The sequence below is a fragment of the Castor canadensis genome, chromosome 12 (assembly GCF_047511655.1).
Source record: "Castor canadensis chromosome 12, mCasCan1.hap1v2, whole genome shotgun sequence".
NCBI classification, from domain to species: domain Eukaryota; kingdom Metazoa; phylum Chordata; class Mammalia; order Rodentia; family Castoridae; genus Castor; species Castor canadensis.
This window is the reverse complement of record NC_133397.1, coordinates 115,842,902-115,867,992: the sequence shown is the minus strand read 5'-3', so window position 1 is coordinate 115,867,992 and position 25,091 is coordinate 115,842,902. Positions and strand designations below refer to the sequence as shown.

Here is a 25,091-nt window from a genome sequence, read left to right as displayed (position 1 = left end):
GTGTTACTCACATTAGTCACCTGGCTTTGTCAATGTCAGATTTTAACAAATCAAAGAAAATGTGACATTTTTACTGATTTTTTCCCCTCACCAAAAATAAATCCTTCATATCATCTTCTAAGCTGAACAACTATATCCTAATTTGAGTCCATCTTTTGCATGCACAGAAAGAATTCACAAGGAAATTTAATACACAAGTGACTTCTGCATAAGGAGTCTCATATTCCAGGCACTTGAACAGAACAAAGAGCTCACTCATGAGCAGCCTGGTCACACTCGTTCTCCAGCATATACATCGATTTCTTTCTGGAGAGTCAGAGTCTAGCAGCACAAGCTAGATAACTAACTACATTTGCAGATTCAGAGCCTAGCTACACACTCACCTCATACACAGCGAGGTCTATGCCTGCGTAAGGGATGATGCCCAGTAAATTGGGAACATAACCTTTGTAAAAAGCGCTGAAGCCCTCGTGCTTCAAAATCTTCTTGGCACAATCATATATTCCAGAGTACTGTCCAGTTTTGCCCACAGCCAACCTGGTTTTCAAAACCTAGATAGGGGAAAATGTAATGAAATATTATTCTCTGCATTAACTCACACATGATGGGAATCAAAAGAAGCAATTTTGTGGAGCACGGTTGCCTAGCAGTGTCACTCAGATGACTGCCCAGTTTGTTGGACACGGTCTCCCTCACGTACCACTTCCACCGAGGGGCTAAGAGCAGAGCTGGGAAGACCCACTTATTGCAAAGAGGACCCGAAGGAGGGCAGTGACAGAGGAAATGGGGTAAGATGATCTACTGGCGTGATAACAATATGGACTGGAGTAGAAGGTGAGGGGACAGAGGTATGAAGGATAACGCATGTTCTACCTCGAGCACAGGACGGGGGCAGTTAGGGAAGTGAGTTCCATCAGTTAAGAGGGCAGGCGTAAGAGAAAGAGGTACTGAATTAGGATGCTTTTCTGAGGGGTGTGTGGAGTAATGTGTTTTGTTTTTACCTACTTTTAAAAATGTAAAAACCATTCTTAGTTTGAGTCTATAGCCTCAAAACAGTCCATGGGTCTATGGTTTGCCAACATATACCATGCATGGTCCAATGGACAAATGTCTAGTTAGGATTGTCCTCATAGAAGACCTTTGGGTAGGAATGGGAGTTATAATTCCCATGAATGCTGTGGCAGTCAGCCTCTGAGGTGGCCCCCAAAGACCCTTGCCTTCATGTACAAAAAACAGCATAGGGTGGTCTCCTCGTACACTTCACACACTTTATCAGGGTGGCTCTGTGTGACCAATGGGATACAGCAGAAGCTACAAATGAGCAATTTTCATCTTGGATGAATCAGCTTTCTTCTCTCTCTCTCTCTCTGTCTCTCTCTCTCTCTCTCTCTCTCTCTCTCTCTCTCTCTCATATCACCACATGAAGATACTCAAGAAGCATAAAGAAAGACCCATGTGACAAGGAAATGATACTCCCACCCTATTGGGATGCAACAGCCACAGGAGTGAGCTTTGAAGCTGCTCCACCCCAAGTTCAGCCTCAAGGTTACTACAGCCCAGGCTGACACACTGGAGTAGACTATGAGAACCCTTGAGCCAGAGGAACCCAGCTAAGCTCCCAGATTCCTGATCCACAGAGACTGAGATAATAAACCTTACTGTTTTAAACTGCTAACATTGGAATGACTTATTACACAATAGATAGCCAATCCAACACCAACCGAACAGTTGGACTTCCCACTGGTACTTACCTCCATGGGGTAAATAAACGTCTGTGCAGTTGCTCCAGCCATGGAACCAGAAATAAATCTCTCAAAAGTTCCTATTTTTTGTCCCTCCTCAGTAAGCAACTTCTTGTACTGTATGAATAAGTTTTGAAATGTGCATTAATACCTGCTGTGGACTAGACTGTGACCCTCAGAAGTTCATATGTTGACCCCTAGCCCCCAATGTGACAGTCTTAGGGAGATGGGACCTTTGGAGGTGATTGCAGTCAGATGAGCTTGATAGATAGGCTTAGCATCCCAATGGGAAGAGACCACAAAGGGCTTAACCTCCACTGGCACATGAACCATGGAAGGAAGGGCTGTCTGACCACACAGTGAGAAGGTGGCTGTCTGCAGGCCAGAACAAGTCCTCACTAGACACCAAATTGGCTGACCCCTTGATCTTGGACTTACCAATCTCCAGAACTATGAGAAATAAATTTCTATTATTTAAGTCACACAGTCAGTGGTATTTTGTTATGGCTACCCAAACTAACTAAGACAAAACATAAATACAAATTAGTTCCTAGAAATCAATTAATGGACAATGTGATAATGTGGTTGAAAATGCATACATTACATTAGTGATACCTAGCAGAAAAGCAAGGTTTTGTATTAACACACTCGATTTACTGGACAGTGGTTTTTGAGTTAGGTTTCCACAGAACACAGTCTGTTGCACAGACTGGACCAAGATGCTCTTTTGCTAAAAACAGAATAGCCTTCTTTAGATATTTTCCCCATAGTTTCTTTATAAAGATGAGTTTACTGTCACCAGTACAAATAAAGCCAATTTAAAAAGTGACAAATATTAACAAAACACTTAGAAAACAGTGTTTATAGGAATACATTTAAGTATACTAGCACACCAACCGTAGCAGTCCCTGGCTCACCAGTCCTATAGCAACCCAACAGAGCTGATTGAACCATGAGTGGAAGTGGAACTCAAAGGAAGCCAAAATATTGACTAGTCAAGACGTTAATATCATGAGCTCCAGAGTCAGGCAGCTCTAGGCCTGAGCTGTGTGCCCCCAGCAAGTTCACCAACATGTCCAAGTTCCACTATCCTGGTCTCTGACAGTATTTCCTACATAACAGGGCTGTTGATAGGATTAAATAAAATAATACATGCAATACACTGGGATGGTCATATAGCAAACTTTCAGTGCTTGCTATTATTACTATTACTAATATATTATCTTCATATGACATGGAAAGAAGAGCTATGCTCAAACAGAGATGATGGAAGTTAGCCAGGAAAACCAGATCCCTTCTCTCAGAAATGTGCAGTGACTCTGGAAAGACTGTCAGTCACTGACACCAGAGGGGGAGGTGGGTACACCCCACTCCTCAGCCAGCCAGTTGCTGTTCCTTGGGATCCAAAGAGCCCAAGGCAACAGGACAGGATGACTTTCTCCTAGCAAAATTGTGTTTCTTTTCTCATGACAAAAATTAAGTGGGTTATTATTTCATGAAGTTCCCCAAATAGTAGATATATATTCCCCCCAAAAGAATCAGGTGCTTCCAAGGGTTCTGTTTCCTAAATTAGCAGAACATTATCTAAAATTATCCTTCTTAATAGGCCCAATTAATTTTCCTATCATAATAATTAAATATAATTTGCTGGAAACAGTACATGAAGGGAGGAAGGAAGGGAGGGAGGGAGGAAAGAAGAGGAAGGAAGGAGAGAGAAAGAGAGAAAAGAAAAAGAAAGAAAGAAAGAAGAGAGAGAGAAAGGAAAGAAGGAAGAGAGAAAGAAAGAGAAAAAAGAGAGAAAGGAAGAAAGGAAGAAGGAAAGAAAGTCAGGCACTGGTGGTTCATACCTGTAATCTTCCTGTAATCTTATCTATCTGGGAAGCTGAGATCAGGAGAATGGGGGTTTAAGAGCAAAAAGTTAGCAAGACCCTATCTCAACCAGGTGGTGTACACCTGTCCATCCCAAGCTATGTGAGAGGCTAAGATCAGGAGGATCAAGGTTCCAGGCCAGCCCAGGACAAAAAGCTGGTTGTTCTAATCATCTCTGGAAAGTACCTGTTTCTCTAACAGTCACACACGCTTCCTCAGGACACCTGCTGCATTCATCCAACTCTCCCACCTACTCCATCCTTCTAACCCAACACCCTTCAAACCCTGAAAGAAGGTGTTCACACGGTCCTGTTTTCTCCACATCTCATTCTCTGCAGCCTGTTTATCATGGTGTTTTATCTCAGTGCTTCACTGAAACATTTGTACTAAGCTTACTATCTCCAGCTGAAAAATCCTAAGACACTTCTCTCATCATATTCAACACCATGCAGCACACAACCCTTCACGAAACCCCCTCTTCCACTGACTCCTAGGCCATCGCTCTCTGCATTTCCCCTGTCCCTCTGCCTATTCCTGCCTAGTCTCCTTTGCAAGTTTTTACAACTACTTTCGAGCTACTCCCGTAATATTTCCCATTCTAGAAGCACTTCCAGAAGGATCTGGCCCATTCCAGGGTCTTCAACTCAGTAACAACCTTTCTATCAAAGACCTGTCTCATATTTTCGGATGAGACATCCACTTGTCTAATGGATGGCTCACCACATGTATCCCAGAGGTATCCCAAACTCCCCACGTTCAGTGTGGAACCTGACATTGTGTTTTCTACGTGTGTATTTGTTCAAGTTAGGAACCATAATGTCATCCTTGATTTCTCTCCCTGTCTTGCCAATCGGTTCAGTTAATTCTATTTCCAAGACATTTTTCAACTCCCTCCTTTCTTCCCCAGTCCCTATAGCAGTCACCTTGTGCGAGTGTTCATCATTTACCTAGCTGACTGAAACATTTCCCTAAGTAATCTCCCTGCCTCCAGTCCAGCCTCACAATCCTCCAGAGTGATCTTCCTTAAATGTAAGTGCACTCACTTCACTTCCGTGCATAAGATGCCTTAATAGCCCTCATCATCTTCAGGATGAAACAGACTCCTATTACATTTGGCTCCCACCTATCTATCGCACCTTCTTTCACTGTTATCCCATCGGTATCCCAGAAACGCACTCCACCCCAAAGGTACAGAACCACCCTCTGTTCCCTTAGTGAGGGACAATTTCTTGTGCCTTCACGTCTGTCAATGTGCTGCTCCTACTGTTTGCAACACTCATCTCCCCCTTCATCTTAATGGGTTGGGGACTCAGACAGGCATGGGCCCAAAGTCCTGTCCCTGCAGTTCTGTCTCTTCACTCATTCAGTAAGGATTTAATGACACTGGGCCTAGTGCTGAAAAAACAAACAGCTAGGGCCTGAAGAAGTCCACAAAGGAGACGATCAAGTACAGAAGCTCTCAGAATTCAGTGTGGATGAGTTGTAACCAAAGACAACAAAGGGAACTATAGCAATGCAGGTTTCATGCAGGAAGTAACTCCTGAATAAAGTCTTAAGGATGGTTCATTTACATGATAGGGAAAGAGGAATGGTGTGGGGGGGGAGGCGTGAGTGGGGTGTGGGGCAGTGGTGTGGGGTGTGTGGCCACAGAAATCAATACTCTTCATTTGAATGCTCAAACATTCATGTAAGGAAAACAGCTTTTCAAAGCTGGGTTCCAATTGAAGTCCTGAAGCTAGAAGTTCTTCAATGTTTCCCTTTGCAACTTGATTTCCTAAGCCCAAAGGAAGGACACTACTAGACTGTGGAATCTACTCAAGAGTGTTCTGTTCTTCGAGGATAAAATATGCTCCAGCATTGCTTAAAATCTATCTAAAATAATCAAAAAATATGGGGTGTTGCTAAATCTCAAGACCCTATAGTTCATAATAAACAATGATGGAATAAATGACAGAAAACTAACCTTCAACCACTATTGACCATCAGGGGAAATCAGACAAGCTCACTACTGGGTTTCCTCTTACTGGCAGGTTAGGCAGTGGAAGTAATATCCTGAAGCGTCTAAGTCAACAAAAGTCAGCTGGGAAGTGGATTCTGAGGAAAATGCATTCACTTACTCCCTCATTCATTCATTCAACAAACACTGACTTAGCAATTAGCACATGCTGGGCTCTGCTTAGGGGCTGGAGTGCACAAAGAAGAAGTGAGGCCCCTGCCTCCATGGAGCTTTTGTTCTAAATTTAGCTCCATTTTACAAAAATGTCAAAGAACTCAAAGGAGTTCAACTTACAAGTTTTCTTTTCCGAGATTAAATTGGGATACTTTCATAAGATTTATGTTAGTGTGCTGCTTCTGTTAGGAATTCAATGTGAATAAGCTAAGATTCTACCTTACCTTTAAGAACTACTTAGAAAAGAGCAGAAAATGTTTTCTTTATAAATAATATTATAAAATTCAGAATACAGGGTTGGAGATACAGCTCAAATGGTAGAGCGCCTACTTTGCAGCTGATAAGCCCTTAGTTCAAACTCCAGACCCATCAAATAAATAAATAAACAAATAAATTTCAGGATCTCAGAATTCAGTCATAAAAAGTCACTTGCATTTATTTAGCCTAATCTCATGGAGCGTATGTGAAAAATTATCGTGTGCTAAAATAATCCCCAAAGCATTGCATGCTCATCTATGGAATTGGTCTATGATTTTTTGTTAGTAATTTCTGCAGGTGATAACAGTTACCTGTTCATAGGCCCAGAACTTAACAGCTGTCTCCGGAGCAATTTTAATGACATTTGTGCCATTTCCTCTCCAAAGGGAACGAATACCTCCTTCTTTTACCATCTGCCGGAACCCACCAAATATGTTCATTGATTTTGAACCATGAACCTAATAAGGAAAAGGAAAATGACATAAAACATGGCTGCATGTTATTGACAATTATTTCCAAACTAACCTGCAACCCCTTTTCAACTGTTTCAAAGTACCAGAAGATGTATTTGAAAATAAAATATAGAAGGTTGACAAAATACATAATGACAGAAGGAATTATTACCACTTTTTAATTTTTTTTGTGGCAGAGATCTGTATCTCGATCTAAAATTAAGAATAATTGGTTATCTTCAGTATGGGAAATTAAATTATTATAAACAACGTTCACAAGATATAGGAACCAAATAGTGTATTCAACTGTGAAACACTCATTAAAACATGAGAAATAAAAAGAAAGTCTACTGTAATATATTACTCCCTCCCCAAAGGAGTAGTGCAGACATGGACTGTAAATGAGTCTGCAAATGAGTTTGGTATTATGTATATCAGAGCCACAGATACTGGAATGCACACAACCTAAACCAAAAATAAAAACTGCACCTTCTGTGCCATAACTGAAGGTCTCTGTAGACAATAACTGTGCCAACAAACTAACCCAATGAGTGTCGATGAATTACTGGGCTTATACTACAGGGGTGGTAGTCATTAAATACACCAGAACTTATGTTTGATTACATGTGAGAACTGATTAAATCTAATAAACTAAAAATGATTTTAAAAATCAGCTGCTGTTTCAGCTTAAACAAAATGAGTGACTACCACTAAAAAGTAAAAAGAAAGAAAGAAAAAGAGAGGGAGAAAGGAAAGGATGGAAGAAGGAAAGGAGGGAGGTAGGGAGATAGTGGGGAAGGAAGGGAAGACAAGACAAGAAAAGAAAAGAAGAAAGATGGAAGAGGTTGAAGACTGAAGGTCAACTATGTGGCCAGTATGGGATGATGCCCAAGGCTCAGGGAACTTTCCTGATGGTCTGTGTTTATTGCCCCACATAGTGCCGAAAGTAAAGTCCTATGACTCCATAGGGGAGGACAAAAGAGGCTCTGCTTTGGTACTTCCCTAGACTCAGCCCTTCGTACTTCCTTTACTAATCTTTATCTTTTCCCTGCAATAAACATGACTGTGAGTATAACATCTTTTAGTAAGTTCTGGAAGTCCTTCTAGTGAGGTATCAAATCTGAAGCTGCCCCAAATTTGCAGTAACTAAAATGCTGAAAAATACATTTGTTTTAAAGAAATAAACTTCACAATAGATATAATAAATGAAAAGATGAGTGATTCCTCAAAGTCAATTTGCCATTGTTCCAAAAGAAAAACACACCAATCCCCTCCCCTTTTTTCTTTAAAACACTACATTTGTCCCTAAATAAATTTGGGGAGTTGGATACATTCTGAATGTACTTTAAAATATTTTCAGAAATCCAGCTGAGCACAAGTGATTCACACCTGTAATCCCAATTACTCAGGAGGCAGCGATTAGGCAAAAAATTAGGGAACACCACAGGTTTTGTGGTAGAAGTACTAAGACCAGCCTAGCAAAAATGTCAGACTGTATCTGAAAAATAACTAAAGCAAAAAAGGGCTGGGAAGGTGGGGGAGTAGAGTGCCTGCCTAGCAAGTGTGAGGTCCTGAGTTCAAATCCCAGTACATGTGTGTGCGCGCACACACACACACACACAATCAGAAATCTTTTTGTATAAAAATCTGACAACAAACATAAAACATATCAAGTGTTGACTAGAGGTATAACAAACAACTTTTAAAAATACTTTTTAAGCCACTAATATGTTCTTATAGGTTATTACAGTGTGTCAGTACTTTATTTTTAAAATTAATTTACTTATTTATTTGGGTTTGAACTCAGGGCTTCACACTTGTGAAGCAGGTGCTCTACCACTTGAGCCACACCTCCAGTCCATCAGTACCTTATGTGTCTTAACTCTCATGGTCACCCTTGTTAGATAGCCCTCATCTCAGCCCAGAGTGAAGGAAAATGAGACCTCAGAGGGTTCAGACAGTGTGAGAACCACGAGCTCTGGAGGTAGAGGTACTCTGCTCCTTGTCTAGTTTATTACAAAGGAAAAGTTATTTAATTCTTAGAGCCTCGGGTTCTCCATGGATAAAAATCCCTACTTCACTGAGCTACTATGAGGATAAAAAATAATAAATAGTAAGTTAAAAAATAATAAATATTTTTAAAAGAAAAGAAATTTCAAAAACAAAAATTTAAATTCCCAGGCACGAATTCCACAGCTCAGGGGATTGCAGAGCTGCTCTCAGTCAGTCCCAAATTGTCCTCATGTGTGTTTAAATCATTGTGTGATCTGCTGCTTCCCAACCCTTAATTTCATGAAAAGTCTACTTCCCAAAAAGCAAATGGTACCCCCAAAGCCAGGTAAAAGTGAATGCACTTAGTTGAAGTGGTGGAGTGAGAATCCGAGCTGTGTTACGGGAAGAGCGAATCAAACACAAAATACAGCACAGCAGTCTATGCATCCTGGGCGTGCAAGCTTTTCCCTCAATGGCGTCTCCTTGGAACCGTGGGCTCTCAGAAGATACCATGGGCTGTAAACGTTAATTCTTTCCACTCTGGCCAGCCCAAGGCTGCACTGCTAGTAAGCAACAAACTCAGTCTTTAAATCCAGGTCATTGTCTGCTACCCTCAGTTTTAGAATAACTCTTTTCAATTGTATCCTTGTCCCAAGATTCTGGTTCTCAGAAATGCCCTACTTTAAAGTACACCAACAAGAAGGAAAATGCACATAATTTAAAGAGAACCCTACAATACTGGCTAGAGGTTGTTTTGTTTTTATCAAACATTTAAATAGTCATAGAATGCCAACGGTTGAAAGTTCATTACACACACGTATCGACAACTTACAGTTTTGTGGAACACTGCCAAATACTTACATGTACTCAATTTAGAGTTAATAGCTAATAAAGTTAATAGCTAATAAAGTAGTTAATAAAATAGATATTTTGAAGGTATGAAAGACTATCACTGAGACATTTTCAAACCTCTTTTACAATGCACCTTCCATGAACCAAGCTGGTGACGCTCACCTGCATCATGACCTTCAGGCGGTCTAAAGGTGCAGTGCTGGTCCTGGAGACAGCCCCAGCGATGCCACCCGCCAGCAGCTGCCTCCACCACTGTCCAGACTTCTTCTCTTCCTCCGTGAATTCATCCGGAATAGCTATGCTGTCCCCTATGTCAATTCCCTGTTCAAAGGGAAAAAAGGCCACCACATTCCTTTAATTGAAAATAGATAATCCCAGAAAGTTTTTTGTTTTAGTGAAGAATTATATATTACCTTAGAGTTAAGAGTAACTTCATTCCTTACAATTTATAAGAAACCAATTTAAGCACAGAGACGATTATAGTTTAGTCACAGTAAACAAAGTGCAGTATCAGTTCACAGGATGAATGTTAACTATAATTACAAATTTACAAAATCAATCTTTGCAGCATTCTTTCTTTACAGATTGGGTGACTTATTTGTCTAAATTATAATGAAAGGGCAGCATTTTATCAGACATAGGGAATCCTATTGAAGCTATTGCTACTTTCTATAATACTAGAAAAACATATCCACTGAGGACATCTTTTAAGAAATTAGTTTTGTTAATTCTTAGAAAATACTCCCTCTCTCTCTTTCTCTCTCTCTCTATATATAAAGTATATCCACATTATATTTCATATTATGATGCATGCTTTAAATATATAACTTAAAATGAAATAAAAAGTCTGTATGTGAATATTCCTAAATTCATTTCCTATATTGCCTCACTGTGAATATTTTTATAAGTCTGACTTGCTATTTCAAACATGCAAGAGATTCTACATAAAATTTAGCTAAGAGGGAGGTGTTGTTTGACACAATCACTCCTCACATATTCTAAACATTACTAAAAATTATAAATATAGCTTGAGAGAAACAAAGTGCTATAATGACATTTTTACAACTTTATCATCTAACTGATTTGGCATCAAGGATGTTTATAGGCCAGAGTGTAATGGTAAGAAGCTATGCCATGGTAATAACCCTCTCTTTCTTCATTTCACCGTCAATAAATCAGACAAACAATTGTGTTCTCACCTATTATCAACTATCTCCAAAGATATGATAAAAATCATGTAAATGAGTTTCATACTTCATATAAATGTAATAAATATCTAGGCAACTGGATTATTAATATAGTACTGTTTTATACTCATAGTTGAATGGATATTGAGCATCAATGATTTGACAATGCTCTGTGTTAGCTTAGGCTTCCTTCATTCAGTGCATATTAAAGCTAACTGAAACCCTCGAGTAAGTACAGAAGACAAGCCCATTCTCTTCCATTAGAGAGTCCACAGTGACTTCAGGAGGAGATAGCAAAAGAGAAGTTTTGTTTATATCAGCATATTTTAGAAGAATATAATAAAACTTCCCCAAATTTGAAAGTTTGGTGGAACTTAAACTGATTCCAAAAGTTTTAGAATATAAACTGACATGTAATACTGAATGGATGAGTGAAAAAGATTGTGAAACCTTCAAAGGTTATTAAGAATGCTTATGCCAGAGATAAATCTAGGCAGCCCAACCAAACAAGCCAAAGCTCCAGAAGGGACCTTGACCATATCATCAATGGCCAAGGAAACAGATCCTTATAGCAATCACAAGTGTTGAGATCATTTGGGCAATATGTGTCTATAAGGAGACTCAGAGAATTCTTCATGGCAGAGAACTTCAATGCCAGTTACAGCTGGGCAGCAAGTTTTAAGAATGGCTTTGTTCATACAGGCTTAGGGTTTTTTTAAGATACTCTACAGCTGGATGCCAGTGGCTCATGCCTATAATCCTAGCTACTCAGGAGGCAGAGACCAGAAGGATCTACTCAGGATGATAGCCCAGGCCATTTTTAAAATACCCAACACAAAAAAGGGCTGGCAGGATGGCTCAAGTGGTAGAGCACCTGCCTAACCAGCATGAGGCCCTGACTTCAAACCCCAGTACCACTAAAAAAAAAAAAAAAAGTCTATAAATCTGTCTAATAGAATAAACAGAACTCTGCAAGTTAAGGAGCTAGGGGAACTTGGGTACCCTGGCCTTAAGTGTTGCAGAGCGTTCTTGAGTGATAACTGTATGCATGGCACATTGCTTCACATAAGTATAAGTACACGGAGAGTACTTACCGTGGAATGCTTCCAGAAACGGACAATTTCCTCAATGTCTGTCACAGGATTAAATAAGAAATAGTCCCTCCATTCATTCCAGTCCACTGTCATGGTCCCATCAGCGTCAATGCTGAAAGAAATTTTAACTGATTAAAGAATACAACCAAATGAAGAAAGCAAACATTATTGGCCATTTCACAGTGACAGTTTCTTTTCCAACTTAATATTCTTATTAGTTTTTAAAACTTCATTATAGTTATAGCTGGTTAAAGGAGAAGTAGGCATTTTATGGCCCTTGCAGGTTGGTTTAACCACCTAGATAAAAATGGGCCCCAAAATTACACAGAGAGCTCACTAACGATTGCCTTCTGCACTCTCAGACTCTGAAACAAGGAGTCATAAAACAAAACACAAGACAATGAAACACTGAGAGGTAGTATAAATGGATTCAAGGCCCATTTTTTTCCTGCACTGGTTCAGGAAGATATTTCTTAATGTTCTGTTGCAACATTTGGATGTAATTTTGAAATATACTGAAAATATGGTGGGAATTCACATTTCCAACCTTCCCCAAGTTAAAAAAGAATTAGCAATGACCGTGAAGAACTCAACTCTTCTTGACCTGGCCTTTTGAGTCTTAAGAAATCGTGGTACCTCATTTTCAACTTTAAAACTAAGTTCTCTCTCATTATGTGGAAGATAGATTCAAAAGATAAATGTATATGTAAATACAAACATGATCATACATACATATATGCAGAACGTGTTTGCAATAGGGGAACTGCTTGAGGGCACTAAGGGGGACTAAAACTTTCAAATTTGGTTAATATTAATATTCTTTGAAAATATGCTGGTGTAAACAAAATTTGAGAGGAAAAGAGAATGATAAAGAGTGAATAATACTAAAATATATTGCATCTGTGTAGGAAGAAGGCATAAGGAAATGCACTGAAAGCTGTTGAATGGGGGGGTGGAGGGAAAGCCTAAGGGAGAGTGATAAGGAGGTTAATCTGGTCAAAGTACAGTATATTCACAGGTGATATACCATCATGAAAACCCTTTGAACAATGAATATACACTTAAGAATAAAGGACAGGAAGGTAAAACAGGTCCTGTTAGAGGTGAGTACTAGTGGGAGGGGGAGGGGGAATGGAGAGGGTGAAGAAGGGCGAATACAGCTGCTGTGCATTCTATAGGAGCATCAAAAACCTGTTGAAATCATTTTAAATAGGAGGGAGGGAATGAGGGAGCGTGATGGTGGGGACGAACCTAACCAAGGTACATTGTAAGCACAGATGGAAATGTCACAGTGATCCCCCTGCATAGCTAATACACACTGATAAAAATGGAAAATGAAAACTATCGTATTATAATCTTAAATATTTATCACACGCTTTTTACTCATTTTTACAACCTTCCTCTCAATAAGACTATTTGCATTGCTTTTTCCTAAGAGCAATTCAGAACCATGTCAGGTTTTGACTGGCGTGTTCACTACTGTCCACCCAGCTCCAGCATAAAGAAGCAGTTCATTTTTTAAAAATTAATTTAATGTCTGCAAAATAATTGGTGTCTTCTTGAAGTTTGCTCTATAATTTGTATGGAAATGATGCATAAAGATGGCAGTCCAATAAAATGCCATTTTCAGATATTGTGTTTTCTAGTGCCATTTTGTACTTTGAGAAATTACACTTAAATTTTCACTTGTCCAAGCAACAGACGCTAACATTCCATTTCTGCATGAGAGCGCTAGTCACTACTGATGTTTATAACATGATTCTGGGCTGCAAGATCTTAGCTCCATCCTTACCACTAGTCCCTATTTTAGTGTCATTGCTTATTGTCTGCTTCCATCCCCCAACTCCCAGCTGTGAGCATCGTCTATAAGGCAAGGATGTTTGTTCATTTTGTTCACTGATTAACTGAAGTGTCTAGAATAGTGCCTGAGACTGAGTATTCATTGAATGAATCCATGAATTGCAAATTCTTTGGCTGAAAGCCACAGAACACAGTATTGGCAAACCCGGTAGGGAAGACAGTCTCGCTGTGGATTTAAGTTGCATCTCTCTTTAAAGCTATAAGCAGGTTGAGCGTCTCTTGCCATATCCTATCCCATTGTTATTCATGAATAAAATGCCTGTCTGTACCTTTGCCCATTTTTAATAAGCTGTGTGTCTTTTCCTAATTCATTGTTCTTCATATTAGTTGATTGTAATCCTACAAGTTATAAATTAGCAATTATCTCCTCTGTGTGTGGTATAAGGTAGGAATTCAATGTCGGTTCTATCTGCACATGTGCCCCCACCCCTCCACCACACACATACACTTACTGCATAGTCCCTCCTTTTCATAGAGATCTGCAAAGCTACTTCTGTCTTGTGACAAATCCACAATATGGGTGGGTCTCTTTCTGGGCTATCAAGGTCCATTTGCCAACTTGTCTATTTTTGTAGCAATTCTACTGTCTTAATTATAGCTTAATAACATCTCTTGATATCCAACAGGGTAGGCTTCTGGCTCCTTTGGTTCTTCAAAAATATCTTGGTATTCTTATACTTTGCTCTTTGATATAAATAAGACTCAGTTAAACAACTTCCCAAAAAAAATAATAGATTTTTTTCCAATGGAATTGAATCTCTATGGTAATAGAGATTTGGAGAGAAGGCACATCTTTTCTGTGCTGAGTCTACTTTGATGTATAAGTTGTTCTTATAAATATATTGATAGAGGTGTTTCATTTCTTACCAACGGCTGCTTCAGTTTGTTTGTATTTTCTTTACTATTTTTTAATGTAAAATATGCTTATTGTTCTTTAAAAGGGCCCAAGGTTTGGCTTTAAATCAGGCTGCATACCTTTTATCAGTCTGACATCTCTTACCATGTCACACTGGCTTCAGCTTGTAATACTGTGCATTAAATCCAAAAGAAAAAAATTTTAATTTTGAGAATAAAATCCAGTTCTGAAAACAATTAACATTAGTCTGTAATTTAAAATAAAATGAGGCTACTGTTTCATGCTGCTTTATATACCCTTCTCCTCCCACAGAGCCAGGAATGTAATTCCCCTAACTTAGGCACTGATATTCATGGTCACTGAGTGTGCACACACAGGTGCACACCAAACACCCCCAAACAACAAAATTTGGAGTGTGTCAAATGGAAAAGTTTCTGATGGTATTGACCAAAAACTTTGGAGTCAGCAGTCTATCTAAACTGAGAGGGTAAGATGCCCTGATCTGGAGTCTATGTTAAAGGAATCTATTGTCCTGCTCTTTCTTTAGATTGTTACATTTGTGTCATGAATGGCACTGGCCTGCAGTTTCCCTCTTTTGTTAACTCGTCTGCTTTTGGTATGAGAGTTATACTGGCCTTGCAGAAAGGCCTGGGTAGAGCACTTCTGCACTCTGGAGATGGTTGTATATCTGTTACTTCAGAGTTTTCAGAAACTCTCTGAGGCTAAATTTTCTCTTTTTTCTTAGCTTCTTTTTATTTATTTTTTATGATTGTTGTACTAGGGGGTTACATTGTACATTTACCAAAATTCTTATAATATATCATAGTTGAATTCATCCCCCTCCATCATCTCCTTTATCTCTCTCTCTCCCCCTCCCCCCCATTCCTGGAATAGTTTCAACAGGTCTCACTTTTCCATTTTCATACAGGAGTACATAACATTTCCAGCATATTCACCCTCCTACACCCTTTCCTTATGTCCTCCCCCTTCCACTGGTACCAACCCCCAGACAGCACCTGTTTGACTTGCCTGTCCTCCATTTTTGAAAAAAGACATCTTTGTTTGTTTAAGATAGCTGTACAGGGATGGGGCTAAGCTTTTTTGTGAGAAAATTTGTAATTACTGATGCAATCTCCCTGAGCTACTTCTTCTTTAGCTGCTTCTGTTATTTCTACTTCATGTAAGTTATATTTGTCTCAAAATTCAACTCTTGCATATATTCTCAAATTTATTGGAATAAAATTATTCCTAACATTTTACATTTTAAAATTTCTGATGTGTCTATTTGTAATTGAGCATAATTCATCTCATTTCCCTCTTCTCAATCTCTCCAGAGATTTGCCTTGTCTAAAATCAACTTTTTGGTGTTTTTATGCTATTTCTGTGACTTTGCTACTATCTACTTTATTACTCTTTATTTCTTCATCTTTCTGCCTTCTTTGAGATGGTTGTATTTATTGCCCCTAATTTAATGCATTCATTTTTAGCCTTTTCTAATAGAACCCCTAATCTTATTAAGTTTCCCAGAAGCACCACCTTGCAAATATCCCACAGTTTTTAGTGTTTTCAAGTCACAGCATCTTTTAACTTATACTTATGATTTATTCTTTGACCCCTAAGTGACTGAGAAGTGTGTATCACTCTATGGTATTTTATTATGGCACCCCACATTGACTAATTCCCCTGGATCAATGCTGGAGCTTGGGTTTAGAACTTGCAACATTTCTAAAGCTATCAAAGAGCATCAGGATTTAGAAGAGAAAAATCTTCATTTTCTAGGTGAATATGACTTTAGAAGCAGAATATTATATGTTCAATTCTCTGTTGTCAAAATTTCATATATCTCCTTTCTACATTTTAGTTTTTTATTTCCTCAAGAAAGCCTTTCTCAGCCAGCGTTAACAAAAGTAACTCTAAGATTAGCTTTGAGATTTCAAGTCTTCCTTTTGGGCAGCTGCTTATAAAGAAAATTCTGGGTAGAGAGAAAGGAGAAAAATTAACCAGGCACTAGTGGCTCACTCCTGTAATCAGAGCTACTTAGGAGGCTGAGATCAGGAGAACTGAAGTTTGATGCCAGCCTGGGCAAATAGTTTGAGAGATCTCATTTCAAAAATGAGAAAAATGAGCTGGAGGTGTAGCTGAAGTGGTAGAGCACCTGCTTTACAAGTGCAAAGCCCTCATTGTATGCATATATGAATATAATAGAAAAAGGAAAAAAAAAAAGAATGAGGAGAAAAAAAAAAACAAGTGCAAAGCCCTAAGTGCAAACCCCAGTCGCACCAAAAAAAAAGGAGGAGGAGGAAAGGAGGGAGGCAGGGAAGGGGGAGGGAGGAAAGGAGGAGAAAAATGCTAGTTATTTTCCTGTAAGAAACACTGTGTTTCTCTGATGGAAAAGGAGTTAAATTAATAATAAAGCTCTAAAGAAGAAACTTTTTTAGATACCGTAAAGACCAAAACAATCACAAGAATATAATATAATCATCTTTTTCTATTTTCTGTTATCATTTAAAAAAATTGGTACTTGCTGTATGTTGGTAATAAAAAGAGTGTTTGAAACCCCCTGGACTTCACAAAATATGACTCTATCTTGTGAAATAAAACTTTAAATCTGCAAATGTTTGACTTACTAAACAGCTGAACTGACTGTCCTAGACAGTGATGCTCAAATTGGTATTCTGTGTTCATCTGCAAGTTTAAAAGTATTTCTGTTAGCCAGGAGAGCTTCAGAATTTTCTTCTTATCTAGCCACATGTAGGTTAAATAATCAGAATAATCTGCTAGAATATTTATCTTGAAAGAACTAGTTTTACTAGCACAGTAGGAAGTGGGATGGCGGTGGGGTGGGGGGGGGGAGAGAAAGGCGCTACCCAAGCCGTCACCTCCTCATGTTCAGCTGTGACAGCTACTGCTGTCCTGTTGCCTGAGGCCCCACCACAGAGTCCAGTCTGAGATCCCCTCTCCAGTCCCTGCACTGTGGACACACACATGTACACACAAAAGGAAAAGAGAGAAAAAGCAAAGAAAGATAGTGGCCATTCATAATAAGGAACGGCTAGGTGCACTTACAAATGCAGCTATCTGAAACAGGATATTAAAATGAAAATCAAAAATAATTTTGAAATGGGAGCTCACCTTTGAAGAATCAACTCTGCTTGTTGTTCAGAAACATTTAGACCTAGTATCTTGAGCGACTGGACAATTTCTGAAGCCTCAATTTTTCCTTTAAATGAATGGAAACAGCATAAAGTCAGACTCAGAATGACAAGGACCATAGAAACTGAGTTTCAAATCTCTCGTTCAAGAGAAAGCTTTGAAATTATGCATGCAGTTAAATTATAGATTGGCTTAAATACATATTGCAACAATGATACTCAAAATTTCACAAATACATTAAACAAGTACACACATATCACTTGATTCTGTAATCACGATTGTTGTGTGGATAAGCAAGGGCTTCTTCTGAAGAAGAGCTCTAAAGACCTTGGTCAGTGACCAAGGTCTTTAAAAGTGACAGCACTGAGCCTCAATCAAATCAAGATCTAACTCTGGGGTAAACTGGATTAAACCAAGATCATTTAAAGGTGCTCATATGTACATTTTAATAAATTACTAGATATAATGCATGAAGTCATATTATATGACTGAGTTAAAAAGAAGTAGAAAATGAAGAAACAGAGCCCAAGAGGAGAAAGGAAAGACTTCATCTAGAAGAGGGACCTAAAGAAATGACAGGATTCTGAGGGAATCCTCCTAGGAAGAAGAATCAGTGTGAGAATTTGGACAAGGCAGGGACAGTTAGTGGCAGTGAAATTCCTGACACAACCCCTATTTTAAAGACTCGCAGTCAATTCTTGTCGTGCACAGCAGTCATATTCTGTAAAACCACTGCAAACTCTGAATTAGCAACTACTGAACCAGTGTTCCTACAGGAAATGTAGGATTAGGTTCCTGCCAGCCTCTGATCACAGCGCCTTCATCGGCTGATCAATACCTGACCTTGTCTTGTGTGCATTTCTGTTTAAAGACACCTCAAGTACTGCACATTGATGATTCACTAACATTGAACTCTTGCTGACCACCTTCTAATGCACATGTTTTCTCCATATGGCTCACCGTGGCTTTCCTGGGCTTAGAACCTTACACGGCCCTTCACCACTATATCTGGGAGACATATTAAAAAGCAAAAATCTCCCCCTAAAAGTATAAAAATGAAAGAAATATGACACAACTAGACCTCAAAATGGACTCTCATTGACAGTGTGAGAACTGAAATAAGGCAGGTCACCTTGTTCTCTCTGAATGTGTACTTTCAGCAACTCAAAGTTTTCATCGCTCTGTGCATGTCTATGAATGAGGGAGCGTGGCAAGCACATGTTTTGGGGTTATTTTTTAAGTTAAATTTTAGCAAGTAGGTAAATTCACAAATACACAGTCTACAAATAATGAGGATCAACTGTATAGTCTTTGTTTTAAGGAAGTCTGACAAATAAAAAATATGAGCCTATAATAAGAAATTGTTTTAAAACGTGCCAAAAAAAAAAAAAGATAAATTAAGGGGACACTGTTCACAGTCGCTGTAAATGTAACATTAAAATTTTATCTTTATTTCCTCTGGTTCATTTAGAATTTTTTCTGGTCCAAGTTGGAATGAAAGTTTGCGGGGAGGAAAGAAAGCCGATGGTAAGGACTGAATTTTGCTTGTAGGTTAGATTAAGGCTCAAAAGGGGACATGCAATGTAAGGCTTATTAGAGAACACGAATGTTCCAGTAGGACTGCCTCCCAGTGCAAGCTCTGCTCTTCCAGCTGAGTCCTAGACTTGAACCATCATCACAGCCAGCCAAAGGGGTTAGTTGTCTGTTGATTTGAAGGAGCTTGCTTTGAATTGAGCTGCTGTGAATGTCCTGTATAAGCCAGGGGCTGCCCAACTACACTCCTCAAGCCAAATAAGGCCTGCTGACTTTGGAAAAACTTCTATTGGAACACAGCCAAGCCCATTTGTTGACATACTGTCCATGGCTGAGATAAGTAGCCATAACTGAGATGTCATGGCCTATGCTGCTACTTATTGTCCAAACTTTTAAGTAAACTTCGCCAGCTGTGAAACGAACCATGTCCTCTCCACATCTATTCACCTTTTTTCTTGAATAACAAGTCTGTGAGTGAGTGACCCTGACTACCGTCAGCAGGGAGGAGTCTGGAGTAACCTCTCGTTGGTTGCCCCTGGAGATGGGAGCTTCGTGACTCCTCCCTTTCTCCCACCATGGCCTTTGTTTTGGGGACTCTAACTCTAAAATACTGCTCTAAATAGAGATGACTAAAGTCTACATGCTATCTTTCAACTGTAACTGTCAGGATCAGAGAATAGTTTCTCTAAACTAATTTTTCAAAAAGGCTATCAAGTATAAGATAATCTGAGGGATTTTAAAATTTTACACTATACAATATCCATGCCTATCTATGAGCAAAACCGAATTTCTCTTACAGAGAAGATAAGAAAATTATTATTATTATTATTATTGTATTGGGGCTTAAACTTAGGCCTTCTGCTTGCTAGGCAAGTGCTCTGCCACTCAAGCCATGCCTCCAGCTCTTTTTGCTGTAGTAATTTTTCAGATATGGTCTCAGGTTTTTGTCAGGGGCCAGACTCTGACCATGGTCCTCCCACCTATGCCTCCCATTTAGCTGGGATTATAGATATGTGCCACCAACACCCAGGTTCTTTGTTGACATGGGGTCTCATGAAATCTGCTTCCCAGGCTGAACTCTGACTGTAACTCTCCCAATCTCTGACTCCCAAGTAGCTGAGATGATAGGTGTGTACCACATACCAGCCCATAGCTTTACGTCAAATCAGCATAATGTTCCAGAGTTAACATTTCATAGCAGTAGTTTATTCAGTAGACAAAGATATCTGTAAGTTTTATTCACTAAAAACATGAACTCTGCATTTTTTTAAAAACCACCTTATTAAAGCAAATATAAACACAAGTAGCAATTATCATCTAAAATTGACCAAACACATATCATTTTAGATTCTTAAAAGCATAAGAATGACTCTTCATAGCTGGTAATGAATAGAATAAAAAGACATACCATCATTATTTTTGTCCAAACTCTTAAATGCCAATTTCATTTTTTTCTCATGGTCTTTAAGGTACTTTGTAAATTCTTCAAAATCCAGCTTTCCATCCTTGTTGACATCTCCAGTATTAAAAATTTTCTACAAAAAAAGAGACAATTTTATTGTCAATTTGTGTTACAGTACCAAATTAATTGCACGCATACTTCCATTATGGTACAGTAAAAGTAACTGCCCCACTGCAAAACCACTCCAGATATTATGCTAAATTTTGATAAGAAGAGTGACATATTTATTGCTATAAAATATAGCATTTTTAAGGCTAATGTGATCACGCCCTAAATTTCTTGACCTGTACTTTATAAATTCCAAGACAGAAAACAAACATTTGACCCAGCATAGGATTTAAATGTGTTAAGAGTATTATTCCTTCTGATTCCCCCAAATTAAATAATCTATCCCTAAAGGCAAGCCTTATAAAAGCTGTCATATCAAACCATTCCATTCTATACTAATAGTAATCATTTCTTTTGAGAGATAATACCTCATGATATGTGATGTTTCATATAAGCCCTTTTCTACCTCCTTTCTTTTTTTAAATTAAATAACACTTTGTTTCTGGCTTTTTTGTTATTTTGCTGGATAGGGGCACATTGTGGCATTTACAAAAGTTCTTGCAAGATACCAAATATATCATACTTGAATTCACCCCTTCCATCATTCTCCTTTGTTCCCTCCTCCTCACATTCCTAGAACAGTTTCAACAGGTCTCACAAAATATAAACTTTCTACCAATTACAACAATCGCCCATCCAAAGCTTACAGTTTCTGCCGTTCCGATGGTCTTACCCTCTTAGGCAAATACTGGTGGGATGTGTCAGGACAGTATGATGCTCAGTGCTATGACCTCTAGGCTCAGCGAGAAAGATTCTATACTTGGCACAGTAACCAAAGCATTCAGGTTTAAAATCATAATTAGCCAAGAAGAAAGACAGGCAAGCAATGGCTAATTGTTGAGGCTTACCTCAGTCTTAAGAAACTAGAAAAAATTAAACAAAAAAGGTGAAGGAAAAAAATTAAAAGTGAAAACTAGTGACTAAAAACACCTATCACTTTAAGGATCAACAAAAGCAAAGGGTGGCTCTTTGAAAAGACCAATTCACTTGATAAACTGAAACTGGCAAGTAGTCAATGTCAGAAAATAAATATGGAAAGTGCTAGACACTATAGACATTAAAGATCATGAACACTCTATACCACAACACATGGAAATGAGATGAAATAGACAAATACCTAAGAGAGCGAGCATGAAAAAAGAAAATTATAAGCAATGTCACTAGTAAAATGAATGCAAACCAAATGTAGTAACACATAAAGTGGAAAAATACAACATGTAAAGTATATACGTGTTTACATACATTGAGAGAGAGAGAGAGAGATGATAAACAAGATGAATGGACTCCAGTAATGCTAGGTTGGGTTAACATTTTTTTTTAAGTCTTGTAATCTGCGTTAGCAGAAAAAAAAATCATACTTCTTAATAAGCATTTGAGGAACTCAACGTCACTCACAATCATTAACTCTTAGACATGGTGGCTCATGTCTGTAATCCCAGCTACTCAGGAGGCAGGGATCATGGTTCAAGGCCAATCTCAGCAAAAAGTTAGTAAGACACCATCTCTACCAATAAAGCTAGGCATGGTAGAACACACCTATCATTCCAGCTACACAGGAGACATAAATAGCAGGATTAAAGTCCGGACTGGTCTGGGCAAAAATGCAAGACCTTATTTGAAAAATAACTAAAGCAAAAGGGGCTAGGAGCATGGCTTAAATGATAGAGTGCCTGCCTACCAACCACAAGGCCCTAAGTTCAAACCCCAACACCACACACACACACACACAAGCTCTTGGGGAAGCTCTTCCTTAGTCTGATAATGGATAACTACAAAGAATTCTAGCCTTTTTTGTCTAAACTAGTTTGAGTGGGATTCTGTTATCTGTATCCTCAATAGCCTTCGTTAAAATACTATCAATTATTACTGCACTCTTAAAGTAAATACATTTATCTTATGCCACCAAAAATAATCCATTACTATTTAATTTCTTTCACAAATTAAATCAAGGATGATAGCAGGAAATTAACCATTATTTATTTATTATTTACTCAAAACATAAATTGAGATTTGTATAATTCAAGAGAAAATGTCAAAGCATTCTGAAACCCCATTTATATACTGAAGTTTCACCTAAATTTATATTCTGATCACCAGAAACATTGATGAACAGCTATCATTTTAGACATGACATTCTGGCTTTGAAAAGTCAATTTTTTAAATCCTTATTTCCTCAACCTTTCCTATGGTAAGTTAAAGACTCCTGGAGTTGTGGTCACCTAATGACTTCAGTGTACAAATATTATGGAAGACTAAGTTTTTTTAATTGAATTTTTGTGTATATTCCTCTATAGAAATAAATAAAGACCAATCAAATGAAAAAAAAAAAAAAAACCCAAGGCTATTCGTGAGATTTTGTAGCAAGGGAGTTGGCCACCATCACTCATGTTGGGTAGAGTCAAAGGTGGACAGAGGAGCAAAAAGCTTTATGGTGGGAAAAGGAAGGCTTTAGGTTCCCTGATTGGAGATTGTTGGCCTGCAGAAGCTGTAGGCCAGCTAACTGTGATGTAAGACATCAGATGTGATCATTCGAAGACACATTTGGCTTTTTCTAGTTGTCCTATGTTGGAAGTGAGGACAAAAATTAGGGAAGCCATCAGTGTGAACTTTGGGAGTCTTTATTTTATCAACCAAGTCCTGGGCATTTGTGACTGACTGTAACTGCTTAGCTGCCTGGATCATTACAAGGGATAGTAATCTGACTTCCTATAAGTCTGGCTTCCTGATATGTTTGTTGAAGATACAGGGCTGATTCTTGGGCAGATTTCTGTAAGCTGTGGGTTAAAGTTTTATGTTTATTTATGGTCTGGTCATTACCCATTTGTAAATCCAGTCTCTTACCTTTCAAAGTAAAGAGGAAAACAAAACATCATTAAAAAAAAACCTATTAGGTATCTGTCATAATAAGACATTATATCTTTGTGTCTTAACAATACACAATGTAGTGGGTATACTAGTCAATGCTTGCTATCCTAGCATTTGGGAGGTTGAGGCAGGAGGATCTCTAGTTTGAGGACAGCCTAGGTTACATAGTGAGACTCTGTTTACAAAAAACAAAAACAAAACCAAAAGCCAACAAGACAATGAAATAAACACTATACAGATTCTATTCTTTTAAATCAGTTGCAGTCTCTGTCTAGATAAATGAATTTTTTACTAGAGAAATAAGATACATATGAAAAGAGACATCATGTGGGACTTCTGAGAGATGTGACTGTTACCTGAGGAAAAAGTCCAGGAATGCCCTTCTGAAATACCATGTCCCAGGGGGCTGCTGTAGAGCCTCCCTCCAGGGGCGCTTCTCCCTTAGGCTTGATGTGAGCCCTCATTAGTCATCACTGATAGAAGGCTTTCATATCACTCACACCATCTTTTACCAAAACACAAAAACCAAATTTGCACACACACACAAAAATTTGGTTTTGTTGGGTTTTGTGTGTGTGTGTGTGTGTGTGTGTGTGTGTGTGTGTATGTGTGTGTGGCACTGGGGTTTGAACTCAGGGTCTCTAGCTTACTAAGCAGGCACTTAAAAATTTGTTTTAATAAGAAATAAGTGAGTTCTTCTTAATAAGAATGAGTGTTCGGGAGGTTTGAACTTGTTTATGGCATAATCCAGAATTTCTTATGAAAGGCCAGTTGGTACCAAATAACCAAATACAAGTTAGATTTTACATATCTAAATCCAAAAGTGGCTTTTTAAACAAAGATGAAGAGCACTTTAAAAGAAAGACACTTTAGCTGGGCTCCAGTGGCTCACACCTGTAATCCTAGCTACTTGGGAGGCTAAAATCAGAAGGATCAAGGTTTGAGGTCAGCCCGGCCAAACACTTTATGAGATCCACCCCACTCTCCCATCCCCAAAATAACCAGAACGAAGTGAACTGGAGGCGTAGCTCAAGCCATAGAGCACCTGCTTTACAAACACAAAGACCTGAGTTCAAACCCCAGTCCTACAAAAAAACTTCAAGTTTTTTTTAGGACTTAGAAAATCCATGTGAGCTTTTCAGAACTAACATCTGAAACTGAACTATTATAGCATCTGCTCCAGGTCTCTGGTATCACAGATACATTATGTCAGCTTTCTGTCACTGTGACAAACACCGAAGTTAGTTAAGGAGGAAAGGTTAGTTTGACGGACAGTTTCGGTCCATTGTCATTTGGTCACATTGCTTTTGGGCCTGTGGCAAAGCAGCACACCATGTCAGGGGAAGCTGTCATGAGCTTATCTCATGGTGTCTGGGAAGCAAAGAGAGAAAGAAGAAGAACCGGGTGCCAATATTCCCTTCAAAGGCACAACCCCATGTGACCAGAAGACTTCCAAGTAGGCCCCACCTCTAAAAAGTTCCACCATCTCCCAGTAGTACCATAGGCTGGGGACCAAGCCTTTAACACATGGGCCTTTGGGGGAACCTTATCCAAACCATAGCAAAATAGGAAGAAACCAAGACACAGGGCTTGGTGCATGGAGTGTGCTCAAAATACAACTGATTGATGACTGAATGG

General features: G+C 38.7%; 1 protein-coding gene across 1 annotated transcript in view; it reads right to left on the bottom strand.

Annotated features, from left to right (window-relative positions):
• Positions 1 to 25,091, bottom strand: part of Slc25a24 (solute carrier family 25 member 24) — a 46,216-nt gene that overhangs the window by 10,922 nt on the left and 10,203 nt on the right. The window contains exons 2-8 of the mRNA XM_020166937.2: positions 20,427 to 20,553; positions 17,465 to 17,552; positions 11,617 to 11,728; positions 9,498 to 9,656; positions 6,351 to 6,497; positions 1,752 to 1,859; positions 384 to 551 (exon numbers count right to left, since the gene is read on the bottom strand). Of these exons, the coding sequence (XP_020022526.1) occupies positions 384 to 551; positions 1,752 to 1,859; positions 6,351 to 6,497; positions 9,498 to 9,656; positions 11,617 to 11,728; positions 17,465 to 17,552; positions 20,427 to 20,553 (909 nt within the window). The remainder of the gene's footprint in view (positions 1 to 383; positions 552 to 1,751; positions 1,860 to 6,350; positions 6,498 to 9,497; positions 9,657 to 11,616; positions 11,729 to 17,464; positions 17,553 to 20,426; positions 20,554 to 25,091) is intronic.